Genomic DNA, 16,057 nt, shown 5'->3' with positions numbered 1-16,057 from the left:
AGTTACGTGTCTATAGACGGGAGATCACGGATGCAGTTACGTGTCTATAGACGGGAGATCACGGATGCAGTCACACGTCTATAGATGGGAGATCACGGATGCAGTCACACGTCTATAGGTGGGAGATCACGGATGCAGTCACACGTCTATAGGTGGGAGATCACGGATGCAGTTACACGTCTATAGACGGGAGATCACGGATGCAGTTACACGTCTATAGACGGGAGATCACGGATGCAGTTACACGTCTATAGGCGGGAGATCACGGATGCAGTCACACGTCTATAGGCGGGAGATCACGGATGCAGTCACACGCCTATAGGCGGGAGATCACGGATGCAGTTACACGTCTATAGGCGGGAGATCACGGATGCAGTTACACGTCTATAGGCGGTAGATCACGGATGCAGTCACGCGTCTATAGACGGGAGATCACGGATGCAGTCACGCGTCTACAGGCGGGAGATCACGGATGCAGTCACGCGTCTATAGGCGGGAGATCACGGATGCAGTCACGCGTCTATAGGCGGGAGATCACGGATGCAGTCACGCGTCTATAGGCGGGAGATCACGGATGCAGTTACACGTCTATAGGCGGGAGATCACGGATGCAGTTACACGTCTATAGGCGGGAGATCACGGATGCAGTCACACGTCTATAGGCGGGAGATCACGGATGCAGTCACACGTCTATAGGCGGGAGATCACGGATGCAGTTACACGCCTATAGACGGGAGATCACGGATGCAGTTACACGTCTATAGGCGGTAGATCACGGATGCAGTCACGCGTCTATAGACGGGAGATCACGGATGCAGTCACGCGTCTACAGGCGGGAGATCACGGATGCAGTCACGCGTCTATAGGCGGGAGATCACGGATGCAGTCACGCGTCTATAGGCGGGAGATCACGGATGCAGTCACGCGTCTATAGGCGGGAGATCACGGATGCAGTCACGCGTCTATAGACGGGAGATCACGGATGCAGTCACGCGTCTATAGACGGGAGATCACGGATGCAGTCACGCGTCTATAGACGGGAGATCACGGATGCAGTCACGCGTCTATAGGCGGGAGATCACGGATGCAGTCACGCGTCTATAGGCGGGAGATCACGGATGCAGTCACGCGTCTATAGGCGGGAGATCACGGATGCAGTCACGCGTCTATAGGCGGGAGATCACGGATGCAGTCACGCGTCTATAGGCGGGAGATCACGGATGCAGTCACGCGTCTATAGACGGGAGATCACGGATGCAGTCACACGTCTATAGGTGGGAGATCACGGATGCAGTCACACGTCTATAGACGGGAGATCACAGATGCAGTTACACGTCTATAGACGGGAGATCACGGATGCGGTCACACGTCTATAGGTGGGAGATCACGGATGCGGTCACACGTCTATAGGCGGGAGATCACGGATGCAGTCACGCGTCTATAGGCGGGAGATCACGGATGCAGTCACACGTCTATAGGCGGGAGATCACGGATGCAGTCACACGTCTATAGACGGGAGATCACGGATGCAGTCACACGTCTATAGACGGGAGATCACGGATGCAGTCACACGTCTATAGACGGGAGATCACGGATGCAGTCACACGTCTATAGACGGGAGATCACGGATGCAGTCACACGTCTATAGACGGGAGATCACGGATGCAGTTACACGTCTATAGGTGGGAGATCACGGATGCAGTCACACGTCTATAGACGGGAGATCACGGATGCGGTCACACGTCTATAGGTGGGAGATCACGGATGCAGTTACACGTCTATAGACGGGAGATCACGGATGCAGTCACACGTCTATAGACGGGAGATCACGGATGCAGTCACACGTCTATAGGCGGGAGATCACGGATGCGGTCACACGTCTATAGGCGGGAGATCACGGATGCAGTCACACGTCTATAGGCGGGAGATCACGGATGCAGTCACACGTCTATAGGCGGGAGATCACGGATGCAGTCACACGTCTATAGACGGGAGATCACGGATGCAGTCACACGTCTATAGGCGGGAGATCACGGATGCAGTCACGCGTCTATAGGCGGGAGATCACGGATGCAGTCACACGTCTATAGGCGGGAGATCACGGATGCAGTCACACGTCTATAGGCGGGAGATCACGGATGCAGTCACACGTCTATAGGCGGGAGATCACGGATGCAGTCACACGTCTATAGACGGGAGATCACGGATGCAGTCACACGTCTATAGGCGGGAGATCACGGATGCAGTCACGCGTCTATAGGCGGGAGATCACGGATGCAGTCACACGTCTATAGGCGGGAGATCACGGATGCAGTCACACGTCTATAGGCGGGAGATCACGGATGCAGTCACACGTCTATAGGCGGGAGATCACGGATGCAGTCACACGTCTATAGGCGGGAGATCACGGATGCAGTTACACGTCTATAGACGGGAGATCACGGATGCAGTCACACGTCTATAGACGGGAGATCACGGATGCAGTCACACGTCTATAGGCGGGAGATCACGGATGCAGTTACACGTCTATAGACGGGAGATCACGGATGCAGTTACACGTCTATAGACGGGAGATCACGGATGCAGTCACACGTCTATAGACGGGAGATCACGGATGCAGTTACGCGTCTATAGACGGGAGATCACGGATGCAGTAACGCGTCTATAGGCGGGAGATCACGGATGCAGTCACACGTCTATAGGCGGGAGATCACGGATGCAGTCACACGTCTATAGGCGGGAGATCACGGATGCAGTCACACGTCTATAGGCGGGAGATCACGGATGCAGTTACGTGTCTATAGGCGGGAGATCACGGATGCAGTTACGTGTCTATAGACGGGAGATCACGGATGCAGTTACGTGTCTATAGACGGGAGATCACGGATGCAGTTACGTGTCTATAGACGGGAGATCACGGATGCAGTCACACGTCTATAGATGGGAGATCACGGATGCAGTCACACGTCTATAGGTGGGAGATCACGGATGCAGTCACACGTCTATAGGTGGGAGATCACGGATGCAGTTACACGTCTATAGACGGGAGATCACGGATGCAGTTACACGTCTATAGACGGGAGATCACGGATGCAGTTACACGTCTATAGGCGGGAGATCACGGATGCAGTCACACGTCTATAGGCGGGAGATCACGGATGCAGTCACACGTCTATAGGCGGGAGATCACGGATGCAGTTACACGCCTATAGACGGGAGATCACGGATGCAGTTACACGTCTATAGGCGGGAGATCACGGATGCAGTTACACGTCTATAGGCGGTAGATCACGGATGCAGTCACGCGTCTATAGACGGGAGATCACGGATGCAGTCACGCGTCTACAGGCGGGAGATCACGGATGCAGTTACACGTCTATAGGCGGGAGATCACGGATGCAGTCACGCGTCTATAGACGGGAGATCACGGATGCAGTCACGCGTCTATAGGCGGGAGATCACGGATGCAGTCACGCGTCTATAGGCGGGAGATCACGGATGCAGTCACGCGTCTATAGGCGGGAGATCACGGATGCAGTTACGCGTCTATAGACGGGAGATCACGGATGCAGTCACGCGTCTATAGACGGGAGATCACGGATGCAGTCACGCGTCTACAGGCGGGAGATCACGGATGCAGTCACGCGTCTATAGGCGGGAGATCACGGATGCAGTCACGCGTCTATAGGCGGGAGATCACGGATGCAGTCACGCGTCTATAGGCGGGAGATCACGGATGCAGTCACGCGTCTATAGGCGGGAGATCACGGATGCAGTCACGCGTCTATAGACGGGAGATCACGGATGCAGTCACGCGTCTATAGGCGGGAGATCACGGATGCAGTCACGCGTCTATAGACGGGAGATCACGGATGCAGTCACGCGTCTATAGGCGGGAGATCACGGATGCAGTCACACGTCTATAGGCGGGAGATCACGGATGCAGTCACACGTCTATAGGCGGGAGATCACGGATGCAGTCACACGTCTATAGGCGGGAGATCACGGATGCAGTTACACGTCTATAGGCGGGAGATCACGGATGCAGTTACACGTCTATAGGCGGGAGATCACGGATGCAGTCACACGTCTATAGGCGGGAGATCACGGATGCAGTCACACGTCTATAGGCGGGAGATCACGGATGCAGTCACACGTCTATAGGCGGGAGATCACGGATGCAGTCACACGTCTATAGACGGGAGATCACGGATGCAGTCACACGTCTATAGGCGGGAGATCACGGATGCAGTCACGCGTCTATAGGCGGGAGATCACGGATGCAGTCACGCATCTATAGGCGGGAGATCACGGATGCAGTCACGCGTCTATAGGCGGGAGATCACGGATGCAGTCACGCGTCTATAGACGGGAGATCACGGATGCAGTCACGCGTCTATAGGCGGGAGATCACGGATGCAGTCACGCGTCTATAGGCGGGAGATCACGGATGCAGTCACGCGTCTATAGGCGGGAGATCACGGATGCAGTCACGCGTCTATAGGCGGGAGATCACGGATGCAGTCACGCGTCTATAGACGGGAGATCACGGATGCAGTCACGCGTCTATAGACGGGAGATCACGGATGCAGTCACGCGTCTATAGACGGGAGATCACGGATGCAGTCACGCGTCTATAGGCGGGAGATCACGGATGCAGTCACGCGTCTATAGGCGGGAGATCACGGATGCAGTCACGCGTCTATAGACGGGAGATCACGGATGCAGTCACGCGTCTATAGGCGGGAGATCACGGATGCAGTCACGCGTCTATAGGCGGGAGATCACGGATGCAGTCACGCGTCTATAGACGGGAGATCACGGATGCAGTCACACGTCTATAGGTGGGAGATCACGGATGCAGTCACACGTCTATAGGTGGGAGATCACGGATGCAGTCACACGTCTATAGGTGGGAGATCACGGATGCAGTCACACGTCTATAGGTGGGAGATCACGGATGCAGTTACACGTCTATAGACGGGAGATCACGGATGCAGTCACACGTCTATAGACGGGAGATCACGGATGCAGTCACACGTCTATAGACGGGAGATCACGGATGCAGTTACACGTCTATAGACGGGAGATCACGGATGCAGTCACACGTCTATAGGTGGGAGATCACGGATGCGGTCACACGTCTATAGACGGGAGATCACGGATGCGGTCACACGTCTATAGGTGGGAGATCACGGATGCGGTCACACGTCTATAGGCGGGAGATCACGGATGCAGTCACACGTCTATAGACGGGAGATCACGGATGCAGTCACACGTCTATAGACGGGAGATCACGGATGCAGTCACACGTCTATAGACGGGAGATCACGGATGCAGTCACACGTCTATAGACGGGAGATCACGGATGCAGTCACACGTCTATAGACGGGAGATCACGGATGCAGTTACACGTCTATAGGTGGGAGATCACGGATGCAGTCACACGTCTATAGACGGGAGATCACGGATGCGGTCACACGTCTATAGGTGGGAGATCACGGATGCAGTCACACGTCTATAGACGGGAGATCACGGATGCAGTCACACGTCTATAGACGGGAGATCACGGATGCAGTTACACGTCTATAGGCGGGAGATCACGGATGCGGTCACACGTCTATAGGTGGGAGATCACGGATGCGGTCACACGTCTATAGGCGGGAGATCACGGATGCAGTCACACGTCTATAGGCGGGAGATCACGGATGCAGTCACACGTCTATAGGCGGGAGATCACGGATGCAGTCACACGTCTATAGGCGGGAGATCACGGATGCAGTCACACGTCTATAGGCGGGAGATCACGGATGCAGTCACACGTCTATAGGCGGGAGATCACGGATGCAGTCACACGTCTATAGGCGGGAGATCACGGATGCAGTCACACGTCTATAGGCGGGAGATCACGGATGCAGTCACACGTCTATAGACGGGAGATCACGGATGCGGTCACGCGTCTATAGATGGGAGATCACGGATGCGGTCACGCGTCTATAGGCGGGAGATCACGGATGCAGTCACACGTCTATAGGTGGGAGATCTGCTGCTGTGGGTGATCATGTATGCAGTTACATGTCTATAGACGGGAGATCCGCTGCTGTGGGTGATCATGTATGCAGTTACGTGTGTATAGACGGGAGATCTGCTGCTGTGGGTGATCATGTATGCAGTTATGTGCCTATAGACGGGAGATCTGCTGCTGTGGGTGATCATGTATGCAGTTACGTGTCTATAGACGGGAGATCCGCTGCCGTCCCTGTTCCACACTGCTCCGGGCTGCCCGGTGGACGGCCGTGGTGCTCAGCGGCCCGTGGTGCTCAGCGGCCCGTGGTGCTCAGTGGCCCGTGGTGCTCAGTGGCCCGTGGTGCTCAGTGGCCCGTGGCGCTCAGTGGCCCGTGGGGCTCAGTGGCCCGTGGGGCTCAGCTGCCCGCGCAGCTGCAAGTGTCACGCCCAGCGTGCTGGATTTCAGGCTCCGTGCGGTTTGTCTGTTCTTTTTTGCCATAGTTCTCAATAACCGAAAGGCAGGTGAAGTAACGGCGAGGTTGGCACAGCCGTGTGACGCCGGCAGGACTTCTCAGGGTGGATTTGCTGTTCCCGAGTGGAGTGGGAACGGGAGGTACCGGGATACAGGGTGGTGATGGAGCCGGAGCTGGGCTGGATGTGGGGGCGGAGGGGCGGACGTGGGGCCGGGGAGATGGATGTGGGGCCGAGATCGCGGCTTCACGGCCCCGGAGGGGCGGCAGGGCTCCGCTTTGTGAGCCGGGTGCCGCTGCCCTCGGTGGCCGCGCTGTGGGGCCGGGAATGCCCTGAAGCCTGGCTGCTGGAGCGGCTGCTGCCCCGGGCTCCTGGCCGCGACCTTTGGAAAACAAGAGGAACAAAACCAACCGAAATCCCCAAGCCAGGCGTGGTGTTGCCCGTTGCCCTTGTATGTGCTGGGGAGGAGCCGTTTTGGCTGGGCAGGCTCCCCTTGGTGGTGCCAAACTTCTCGCAGGAGCTTTAGGAAGGTTTAACCTAAACCTGCGTGTTTGAGCCCAGCGCAGAGACGGGGCGAGAACGGGCTCTGGATTTCACCCCCTCTGCACGAAGGTGTGAGGAGGGTGGGCTGGGGCAGGTCCCCAGGTCCTGGGGTGGGAATCCAGAGATTCTGCCCAAAAAGCAGCCGGACCCTTCCCTGGCGGCGCTGCCTCCCCGGGCAGGCGAGGAGGAGGAGGAGGAGGAGGAGGAGGCATGTGATGAGATTCTCTGGCTGTGGGACAAGGTCAGCGGGTGACTCAGCATCTGGGACCGGCCCGGGCTGAAAATAAACCCCAGCGGAGGCTTTGGAAGTGTATGCGGTGCCACAGGGCGGCTGGGCCGGGGACCTTCGTCCTCACCCTCCTCCTCTGGGTGCGATACCGTGGGTGCATCAGGCTCGTGCTCGGCGTGGGGACCCGGAGTGTCCTTGAGTCATCCCGCGTCCTCAGGGGCTGTGGGGCCACTTGGTCCCAGCGGGGTGAGGGATCATTGAGTCATTTCATTGGCAAAGCCCGTCAAGATTGAGCCCAACCACAACCCACCCTGTCCCTGCCCCCTGTCCTGAGAACCTCGTGTCCGTCTGTCCAGCCCTCCAGGGCTGGTGACTCCAGCACTGCCCTGGGCAGCCTGTTCAATGCCCCACAGCCCTTTGGGGAAGAAATTGTTCCCACATCCAACCTCAACCTCCCCTGGGCAACTTGAGGCCGTTTCCTCTGCTCCTGGCGCTTGTTCCTGGGGAGCAGAGCCCGACCCCCCTGGCTCCAAGCTCCTTTCGGGCAGTTCAGAGATCAGAAGGTCTCCCCTCAGCTCCTGTTCTCCAGCTGAACCCCCAGGTCCCTCAGTCTCCATCACACTTGTGCTCCAGCCCCTCACCAGCTCCGCTCCCTTCTCTCCACTCGCTCCAGCACCCCAAGGGTCTCTTGGCATGAGGGATTGGGCTCCTGCTCGGAGCCGCCGTGCCCGGATGGACAGCTCAGTCCCCTGGGTGTCCTATGGGTGCAGCAGCCCCTTCCTGGGTGCTGTTGGGTCGGGGGTCCCGGCGGTGCCCCCGCCCTTGTACAGGCTGCGATGCCGTCCCCTCGTGCGTCCCCCACCGCTCGTGGCCCGCGGTGACCCCGGCAGCCGGGGCGCTGGGTTGGCGGTGCAGCGCAGGTTTTGCAAGCCCGGGGTTGCTTCCTCGTTAAGAAACGGCTAACGAAGGGTGCGGAAGCTGCAAGAGCCGCGCTGTGCGTTAAGAGATAAGGAAGGGAGCACCCGCAGCGTGGGGAGGTGATGGGGACCTGGGGACGGCGCTGGATGGGGCTGAGGGACGGACAGACGGGTGTGCGGGGCCGTGGGGCGGACGGGGCAGCCGGGTCGGGTTTGCGGTGCTGCCGGAGCTGCCCCGAAGGGCCGGGTCGGGACAAAGCCGCGGCAGCGCGGGGCTCGTTCACACTGAGCATCGGGAGCACCGGCCCGTGCCGGAGCTGCCCAATCTGGAGCCCGTTTGGTGCTGCCAGAGCATTCCTGGAGTGAAACCGGGTGGGCGTCTGTGGCCTTGGGGGCTGCCGGCTCAGGTCTGCTCAGTGATAGGTGACCCCTCAGCTGTGCCGGGACCCCCTGCAGCCTCAGGGAGCCCCATAAAGCCTTGGGGACCCCATAAAGTCTTGGGGACCCCATAAAGCCTTGGGCGCCTCATAATGCATCAGGGACGCCCACAAAGCCTTGGGAACTGCATAAAGTCTCAGGGACCTCCATAAAGAATCAGTGACCCCCTAAACCCTTAGGGACCCCCATAAAGCTTTGGGGAGCCCCATCAAGCCTTGGGGACTGCCCTAAAGTCTTAGGGACCCCCATGAAGTCTTGGGGACCCCCATAAAGTCTTGAGGACCTCCATAAAGCCTTGGGCACCTCTTAATGCATCAGGGGTCCCCACAAAGCCTTGGGAACTCCGTAAAGCCTTGGACACCCCATAAAGCCTTGGGGACCCCCATGAAACCTCAGGGACCTCCATAAAGCCTCGGGGACCCCCATAAAATCTTGGGCACTCCATAAAGGCTTGGGGACCCCCATAAAGTGTCAGGGTCCCCCATAAAACCTTGGGGACCCCCATGAAGCCTCAGGGACCCCCATAAAATCTTGGGGACCTCCATAAAGCCTTGGGCACCCCATAACCCCTCAGGGACCCCCATAAAGCCTTGAGGACCCCCATAAAGATTTGGGGACCCCCATGAAGTCTCAGGGACCCCCATGAAGCCTCAGGGACCCCCATAAAGCATCAGTGACCACCATAAACCCTTGGGGACCCCCATAAAGCTTTGGGGAGCCCCATCAAGCCTTGGGGACTCCCCTAAAGTCTTAGGGACCCCCATGAAGCCTTGGGGACCCCCACAAAGTCTTGAGGACCTCCATAAAGCCTTGGGCACCTCTTAATGCATCAGGGGTCCCCACAAAGCCTTGGGAACTCCATAAAGCCTTGGACACCCCATAAAGCCTTGGGGACCCCCATGAAACCTCAGGGACCTCCCTAAAGCCTTGGGGACTCCCCTAAAGCCTCAGGGACCCCCATAAAGTCTTGGGTACCTCCATAAAGCCTTGGGCACCCCACAAAGTCTCAGGGACCCCCATAAAGCCTTGGGGACCCCCATAACGCCTCAGGGAGTCCCATAAAGCCTTGGGGACTCCCCTAAAGCCTCAGGGACCCCCATAAAGCCTTGGGCACCCCACAAAGCCTCAGTGACCCCCATAAAGTGTAAGGGACCCCCGTAAAGCCTTGGGGACTCCCCTAAAGCCTCAGGGACCCCCATAAAGCCTTGGGCACCCCACAAAGCCTCAGGGACCCCCATAAAGTGTAAGGGACCCCCGTAAAGCCTTGGGGACTCCCCTAAAGCCTCAGGGACCCCCATAAAGCCTTGGGCACCTCACAAAGTCTCAGGGACCCCCATAAAGCCTTGGGCACCCCACAAAGTCGCAGGGACCCCCATAAAGCCTTGGGGACCCCCATAACGCCTCGGGGAGTCCCATAAAGCCTTGGGGACTCCCCTAAAGCCTTGGGGACCCCCATGAAGCCTCAGGGACCCCCATCTGCAGTCCCTCCAGCCGCTGCCCAGCAAACCAGCGGGTCAAACGTCCACGTCCTGGGGGTTGTGAACCAAACGGCGTCTCGTCCGGGTGTAAAACGTCCCCGCGCCGTGTGTCTCGCAGCTCTGCAGCACTTCAGCGAGAGCATCCAGGAGTACCTGGCGAACCTGGACAAGGCTCCGGACCCCACGGTCAGGAAGGACGCGTTCTCCAACGAGATCTTCAGCGCCTACGAGGTGCTCTTCACCGGCTGGCTGCAGCACCGCGAAGCCAAGGTGGGTACGGCGGGACCCCCGGCGCGGCGTTGGGCGGTTGACATTGGCCTTGCAGCGTCTCACCTGTGTGCCCTTTGTAAGGACGTGGCCCCCAGAAGAGCCACCGCGGCTCTGCTTTAGGGCTGGATGCTGTTCCCTTGTCCCTGGGTTGCCACTGTCCCCAAGTGCCACACACACAGGATGTGTCACTCACTCGCTGCTGGACATCAGAGCTGGGGGCTCTGTGGCCCTTTGGGGACAGTTTGGGCAGTGCCACAGCCGGGAGGTGACCAGCCTGGCTCCGTCCCCCGCTGTGACACATTGAGGTGTCCCCATTCCCTGGCCAGGCGGATGCTGGAGGCTCCTGGAGCCTCGTTTGGGTTGGAAAAGACCTTTCAGATCATTGAGACCAACGCTGACACTCAATATCCACCTGTCAGGACGGTGCTTGATCTCAACAGAAACGGTGCCTTCTGTCCAGAAAGCTTTAGTGACATTCCACACAGATTCGGTGCCACCACGTCCACTAGTATGACATTTTAGAGCCTCTGTTACGCCACATATTTAGATGGCTTTTAACTTGGTGATGCTGAGAACATTTAGAAGCCGCTATAGTCATGAATATGCACTTCAGCTTAGGTGAAACTACATTTGTCCACGTTCAAGTTGGAATTAAAGAAATTACCCTGTTTTCCTGAAAATAAAACCTACCCCAAAAATAAGCCCTAGCCTGATTTTTCAGGATTTTCGAGGATGCTCGAAATATAAGCCCTACTCCAAATATAAGCCCTAGTTACACCTCATTAAAAAGTCAATTTAAACAGCGTCCAGGCAGCTGCACATGTTAAAAAGGAATAAGTTTTGGAGCAAAAATTAATATAAGACCCTGTCTTATTTTTGGGGAAGTGGCAGTGAAAGAAAGGAGACTAACAGGGACTTGATGCCAACAGCATGATAACAGGGCTTAAGCCGGGCTTATTTTTTGTAGTGCTCTGCTGTTAGGATGAATAGAGCACAGAGGAAAAGAACCTGTGGCAGTGGCTCCACGCTCGGGGTGTGGAGGGAGCTCGGGGTTAATAAAGGGGGTTCGCCTTAAATCCCACCCGCTTTCATTTGCTAAGAGAGATTGAAAAAGCAGCCCCGGGATTGTGCGTGAGACAACCCCCCAACGTCAACGGTCTTCAAAGGAGAGGATCGAGGAGTTGTACTAAAACCTGACCGTGTTCCAGGGTGTTGTGGTGGTGTGTACCTTCCACAGCACCGGTTTAAGCTCTTAGGCTTCCACTTCCGTGAGTTAAAACCGAGCTTTGTTAAAGATGAAGATTTCTCACTGTTCCAACTCAAAGTACTTTAGGAGCTTTTTCTTGCTGAGCTTAAACTGTATCACAGACCTAACGTTAAAACCAACTGGAGTAGCTGTTAGGTGCTGCTGCTTGCAGCCCTTGGGTTTAGGCGCTGTTCCTATCAGGAATTAGAGACTGGCTGGGCAGGGCTTTGGACCAGCAGAGTGACCGAAAGGGGGAGAGATGTAGTACCCCTGTTAGACACAAACCTACACTTAAAAACCCAAACTAAATACCCAAATGCAACCAAAATACAATATAATGATAGTGTTTAGAAAAGAAAGCATGTGGAGGCGTGGGGACGAGCGGGGCGGGAGCGGTGCTGAGCCGGGCCTGTCCCACCGCTGTCACCCGTGTCCCGCAGCTGCGGCTGGCCGTGGTGGAGGCGCTGGGGCCCATGAGCCACCTGCTGCCCGGGGACAAGCTGGAGGAGCAGCTCCCCAAGCTCATCCCCGGCATCCTCGCCCTCTACAAGAAGCACACGGAGGCGTTTTACATCTCCAAGGTGAGCGGGGGGCCGGGGGTCGGGCTCTGCTCCCCAGGGACGAGCGATGGGATGAGGGGAAACGGCCTCAAGTTGCCCAGGGGAGGCTGAGGTTGGATGTGGGAACAATTTCTTCCCCAAAGGGCTGTGGGGCATTGAACAGGCTGCCCAGGGCAGTGCTGGAGTCACCAGCCCTGGAGGGCTGGACAGACGGACACGAGGTTCTCAGGACAGGGGGCAGGGACAGGGGTGGGGGAACACTTGGGCTTGGTCCCCTTGTCCCTTGGGGGCCTTTTCCACCCAAAATGATTCTGTGATTCTATGATTAAAAGGGGCCAGTAAGAAAGATGGGGACAGACTGTTCAGCAGGGTCTGTTGGGACAGGACAAGGGGTGATGGTTTAAACTAAAGGAGGGAGATTCAGGCTGGATATCAGAATTGTTGCCCTGAGGGTGGTGAGAGCCTGGCCCAGGTTCCCAGAGAGGTGGTGGATGAACCATCCCTGAGACACCCCAGGCCAGGCTGGACGGGGCTCTGAGCACCCTGAGCTGTGAGATGTCCCTGCTCATGGCAGGGGGGGCACTGGGAGGGCTCTGATGTCCCTCCAGCCCAAGCCACCCGTGGTTCTGTGATAAGATGGGTTATGCTGCTCTGTGTCGGGTGCGTGATCCCCGGGGCTCCTTTTCCTCGGTCCCGGTCCCCGAGCGCTCTCCGGCGCTAACCACAACCCCTCCCCGAGCAGAGCCTCTGCCAGATCCTGGAAGCTTCCGTCAACATCGGCAGCCGCAGCCTCGACGTGCAGCTGGACCCGCTGCTGGGCACCCTGCACCCCCAGGTAGGAGCGGCCACTCTCGGGAGGGTGCTGGGGGAAACACGGCGTTTTGGGGGAGGCTGCGCCCCGGCCGTGTCCCTCCGCACCTCTTGGCTCCCGGTGGCTCCCCGGTGGTGCCGCCAGCTCCCGGGATCCCGCCTCTGATAGCTGAAGGAATCACACGCCCGGTCGAGTCGTCTAAAGCGAGAGCGGCTCTGGCTGCACCGTTGTCCAGCGGATTGAAAACAAACCCCTCCGGGTCGATGGACCTTGTGAGGGTCTTTGAGAATAAGGGAGGCGCGGAGTGGCCAGGGAGCAGGGACCGTGCGGGAGCCCTTCTCGCGCTGCCGACACCAAAATCACCTCACCCAGCTCTCACAATCACGCTTGCAAGTCTGACCGCTCTGGAACTGACTTTGGGCCTCGGAAGTGTCGGCAGAGAGAGGCTGTCATTTCAAATACGGCTTTACCAAAGCGACGCGCAACAACCCACCGCAATACCGGTGCCGTTTGTAGGAGCTGCTGCCTGGCGATGGGTTTCGGTTGGTAAAAGCTGCTGGTGGCTGCAAAGGGACAGCTCAGGGACAACTCGGGGGCTGTGGGATGTGTCTGGTCCCACCCCGCAACCCTGGCTCGGTCACAGACTGTAGCGTCTTTGTGACAGCCCCGAACAGGCAGATGCACGTTGTTCTTGCTGTGGCATTAGTGTAAATGGAATTAGGAGCCTCAGTTATTGGAATAGCAGCTGGCAGGGCTGACTCATTTGGTTCCAGAGGAGACGACCCGGGCTGGGTGGTGGGGCAGGTTTGGACAAGGCAGGTCCTGCAGACACCCCCCGTGTGGACACCCCCTGTATGGACACCCCGTGCAGACACCCCGTTCCCGGGCGCTCTCCTGCGATGGTTAATCGCTCCGAGCCGGGGCCGAGTTCCACTGGGGCTGAACGCTCAGCTGCCCGGGGCTCTGTCCGTCCCGGCCCAGCGGGGGCTGGGGGCTCTGGGGGCTTCTCGCTCCCGCCAGCGCCCGTGCCGGTGTCACCCCTCACCGCGGCTCTTCCTCCAACAGATCTGTGCTCCCGCAGACCCGGCGGTTCCCCTGACGGTTAAAAACCACACCGAGGTTCTCCGGTGCTTCACGGTTCTGGGTAAGGGACGTGGTGGCCGGGCTGTCCTGATGCTGGTGGCTCTGGGAGGGGTCACCGGGGCTGGTGTCTGTCCCCATGTTTTGTGGTCCCCAAGGGGTTCTGCCTGGTGCCCGGGGGGTTTGTGCCCCCTGGGCTCGGGGGATGTCCTGGGCATCTCTGGCTCATGTGAGGAGATGCAGGAGGGGAGGATGGTGGTTTCTGTCTGAATCTGGGCCATGTGGCTCCAGGCTTGCCGGAGGACTCAGTGCAGGGAAACGGAGCTGGGGGTCCTGGGGACAGCAGGGTGACCATGAGCCAGCACTGGCCCTTGTGGCCAGGAAGCCGATGGTACCTGGGGTGGGTTAGAAGGGGGGGTCAGTAGGTCAGAGAGGTTCTCCTGCCCCTCTGCTCTGCCCTGGGGAGACCACACCTGGAATATTGTGTCCAGCTGTGGCCCCTCAGTTCCAGCAGGACAGGGAACTGATGGAGAGAGTCCAGCGCAGCCACCAAGATGCTGGAGGGAGTGGAGCATCTCCCGTGTGAGGAAAGGCTGAGGGAGCTGGGGCTCTGGAGCTGGACAAGAGGACACTGAGGGGGGACCCATTGCTGGGGATCAAGATGGAAAGGGGCAGTGTCAGGAGGATGGAGCCAGGCTCTTCTGGTGACAACCAGGGACAGGACAAGGGGCAATGGGTGCAAACTGGAACACAGGAGGTTCCACTGCAAGAGGAGAAGCAACTTGTTGGGGTGAGGGTGGCAGAGCCTGGCCCAGGCTGCCCAGGGGGTTGTGGAGTCTCCTTCTGTGCAGACATTCCAACCCCCTGGACACCTTCCTGTGTCACCTCAGCTGGGTGTTCCTGCTCCATGGGGGGATTGCACTGGATGAGCTTTGAGGGCCCTTCAGCCCCTGACATCCTGGGGTGCTGTGCCCGGGTGTCCCCGATGGCTGTGTCTGGGGCAGCATCTCCTCAGGGCAGCGCCTGGTCCAGCTCCGCTCCCTGGTGCTCAGCGCTGCCTTGGGCCCCATCATCCCCATCCAGGGCCGTCCCAAAGGCTCCCAGCTCCATTCCAAAGCTTCTGTCGGAGCCTTTGGAGCCATCCCAGCCCCTTGAGGCCTCTCCAGAGGCCAGTTCTGCCGCACACCACGCCCATGGCTGGAGTTTGGCTTTGGGGGCCCTGCTCCGTGTTGCTGTGTCTCTTGTCCAGCCGACGCGGTGGCTGTTGTGTCCCCGGTCCTGGCTGTTGTCGCCGAGCGGCGGTGGCACCGACAGCCAGGAGGAGCAGGGGGTGCTGAGCCGTGCTGAGTCACGGCGGTGACGTCCCCGGCTTGCAGGTTTCCTGAGCAATCCCTGCGCCTCGACGCAGCCCGTCCCTCCCCGACCCGCCTCTCCAGCGCCCACGAGCGTTGCCCCAGTTCCAGCGTCCCTCGGGCGCTCTGATTTCCAGCAGTCGCGGTGCTGTGACAGGCGGGCAGCGCTGGCTGCAGGGTGGAACTTCAGCTCTGGAGAGAAGCGCAGGGAACGTGCTGGAAGCACCGGGGAGGAGCTCCGGGCTGGATGTGAGGAGCAGGACGGGCCGGTTCGCCCGGCTCACGGGGGTGACACGGGAACTGCTGGTGTCCCCAGGGAGCTGGTGGTGTCCCAGGGAGCTCCTGGTGACGTCCCCAGGGAGCCAGCAGTGTCCCCAACAGCTCGTGGTGTCCCCGGGGATCCAGCGGTGTCCCCGGGGAGCCGGCGGTGTCCCCAGGGAGCCAGCAGTGTCCCCAGCAGCTGGTGGTGTCCCCAATAGTTGGCAGCAACCCCAGGGATCCGGCGGTGTCCCCAGGGAGCCGGCAGTGTCCCCAGGGAGCTGGCAGTGTCCCCAGCAGCTCGTGGTGTCCTCGGGGATCCGGCGGTGTCCCCAGGGAGCTGGCAGTGTCCCCAGCAGCTGGTGGTGTCCCCAATAGTTGGTAGCATCCCCAGGGAG

General features: G+C 58.7%; 1 protein-coding gene across 4 annotated transcripts in view; it reads left to right on the top strand.

The window, feature by feature from the left end:
* Positions 1 to 16,057, top strand: part of MROH1 (maestro heat like repeat family member 1) — an 80,591-nt gene that overhangs the window by 10,203 nt on the left and 54,331 nt on the right. For all 4 annotated transcript variants that reach the window (XM_065054677.1, XM_065054676.1, XM_065054675.1 and 1 more), the window contains exons 7-10: positions 10,201 to 10,352; positions 12,039 to 12,179; positions 12,901 to 12,993; positions 14,035 to 14,113. In XM_065054677.1, the coding sequence (XP_064910749.1) occupies positions 10,201 to 10,352; positions 12,039 to 12,179; positions 12,901 to 12,993; positions 14,035 to 14,113 (465 nt within the window). The remainder of the gene's footprint in view (positions 1 to 10,200; positions 10,353 to 12,038; positions 12,180 to 12,900; positions 12,994 to 14,034; positions 14,114 to 16,057) is intronic.

The sequence above is a fragment of the Columba livia genome, chromosome 2 (assembly GCF_036013475.1).
Source record: "Columba livia isolate bColLiv1 breed racing homer chromosome 2, bColLiv1.pat.W.v2, whole genome shotgun sequence".
Lineage (NCBI taxonomy): Eukaryota > Metazoa > Chordata > Aves > Columbiformes > Columbidae > Columba > Columba livia.
The sequence above is the reverse complement of the archived record's forward strand: the minus strand, read 5'-3'. Positions and strand labels throughout refer to the sequence as shown.